The sequence below is a fragment of the Saccostrea cucullata genome, unplaced genomic scaffold, assembly GCF_032062105.1.
Source record: "Saccostrea cucullata isolate Sc308-1 unplaced genomic scaffold, CSIRO_AGI_Scuc_v1 ctg11679, whole genome shotgun sequence".
In the NCBI taxonomy this organism is placed as follows: domain Eukaryota; kingdom Metazoa; phylum Mollusca; class Bivalvia; order Ostreida; family Ostreidae; genus Saccostrea; species Saccostrea cuccullata.
This window is the reverse complement of record NW_026931458.1, coordinates 46,987-48,901: the sequence shown is the minus strand read 5'-3', so window position 1 is coordinate 48,901 and position 1,915 is coordinate 46,987. Positions and strand designations below refer to the sequence as shown.

General features: G+C 37.1%; 1 protein-coding gene across 1 annotated transcript; it reads right to left on the bottom strand.

Moving 5' to 3' along the window:
* Positions 1-41: 41 nt before the first annotated feature.
* LOC134232653 (uncharacterized) lies at positions 42-1,487 on the bottom strand (the record flags this gene model as incomplete). The annotated part of the gene is made up of 3 exons (XM_062714639.1): positions 1,115-1,487; positions 689-846; positions 42-169 (listed from the first exon to the last, which is right to left on the bottom strand). Coding segments are annotated over exons 1-3 (502 nt in total), but the record flags the coding sequence as incomplete, so codon positions are not given.
* Between the last annotated feature and the right edge of the window lie 428 nt (positions 1,488-1,915).

The window sequence follows — 1,915 nt, the reverse complement described above, 5'->3', positions numbered from 1 at the left end:
CTTTAAACCATACTTTGAATCAAAAAAATAAACAAGCATACCAGTAGGGTTTATTGGTTCTTTTTGAGGTTGACAGTTTTCCAAGATGGCAATAGTGGTGCTTATTTCTAGATGAGGCACAGTCGCATCCTCTATGTGTTGAACTTCTTGCTCTCCATTTTCATTCACCCTACACAAAATTTTAATAATTTTTAATTTCTCAAATTTTAAATACAGAGACAAAAATTGGCTCACATTAATGTTTAAATTTTACATGAAAAACAAATCGCCTAAATATTGTGGAAAGAAAACTTCACATAAAAGTTATAAAAGAAAAAATGGATAATTTTGTACAAACCAATTCATGTGACATTCATATGCAGGGTTATCCCTAAGACTCCAGGAATTTGCCAACCTATAATGACATAACCCCCTGGTTATTCTGGTATCCCCCCTCAGTCCCCTCTTGGGGAGAAACTCCAGACCCTTCTATTTTTTTTAAAGTTCCTTCCTATTTTTTCAAGCCTTAGGGACAACACTGCACATGAAGTAATATTTATCTAATTTTTGCATGACTTTCAACTATAAAAAGGAAAATGCATGACTATTATGTGAGCAACTATTCCCCGTGATATTTATTATTAATAGATAGTATATAATGTTGTTTACTTCCAATATAAAAATATACTCTTTATATCAATATTTGTACCTGATCTCCTTCAAAACCCTCTTTGACTTTGAGTTGTCATTAAGACAATCAAATGATTGGCGTCTCTTTGGCGCTGGTCTGCTTGGGGTGACTCGGTCATGTTGTAGAGCTGGCAGTGGGTCGGGGTATTTCTCTGACTGTCCCCCGTCAATAAAATGCTGTGGTGATTTAAAATATTATTCAATCAGTCACTTAAACTTTCAATACTTCTACATTTGCAAAAATGTAAAAAGAGGATTATGAAATTCTGTGCTTCCACTCTTATGGGTCACTGTGCTGTACTTATACAGATGTGTAAACGTAAACGACTCTCCTCATGTTATAACAAGTTGATATCCAGCCCTTTCCCCATCCCTACAGTATCTGTATATGTCATAACATAACAAAATACAAATAAATCAATTCATTCAGCGCTACAGTAATTACCTTTGTGCACACATAAAAGTGCTTGGATTTATTTCGATCTCTTAAAATATCCTCATTAAGTTGATATGAAGGCCTTTCGCAAAGTCGAATCCACCTTCTGCATTTTTCCAGATTTGTTGCTGGTTTCGGAAATGGAATGAATTTGACTCCCCCTTCCAGCCTCTCGGGATACCTGTCATCAGTATTACAAGTCCCCCAGCTACATCTTTTAACCATAATTGATTTATACCTATTTGTTTACTAGTCCAGAGTCAGTCTAACTCGCCCAGTGTTTGTCGGAACATATGGCGGCGCAAGTTTTCACTGAACGCGCAGAATAAACGAAATTATTTCATTGGTTGAAAATTTGCTGTGATTGACAGCTGGCGATACGTTAATTTAGGCCTATGCTCGGCACTTAGGGCCTTTGAGCAGGGAGGGATCTTTATCGTGTCACACCAGCTGTGACACGGGGCCTCGGTTTATACGGTCTCATCCGAAGGACCGCCCCCATTTAGTCGCCTTTTACGACAAGCAAGGGGGGTACTGAGGACCTATTCTAACCCGGATCCCCACGGGGCTTGTCTCAGTCTAACTCGTTCACCAAACGACTGTACAATTTATTGTAATATCTTAGAAATCCCTCTACAGTATCATATAATAATTTGTACACAGTTTATTGAGATAAATGAGTTCCTTAAATTCAATTAATGATTGGATTAATCGTTTTAGCGAAGGAAGGCTGATGGTTAAAAATGATACTTGTCATCTTGCCCAGTGAAAGCAAGTTTGAAAAGATATGTATTTTTAATTAAGCAATTT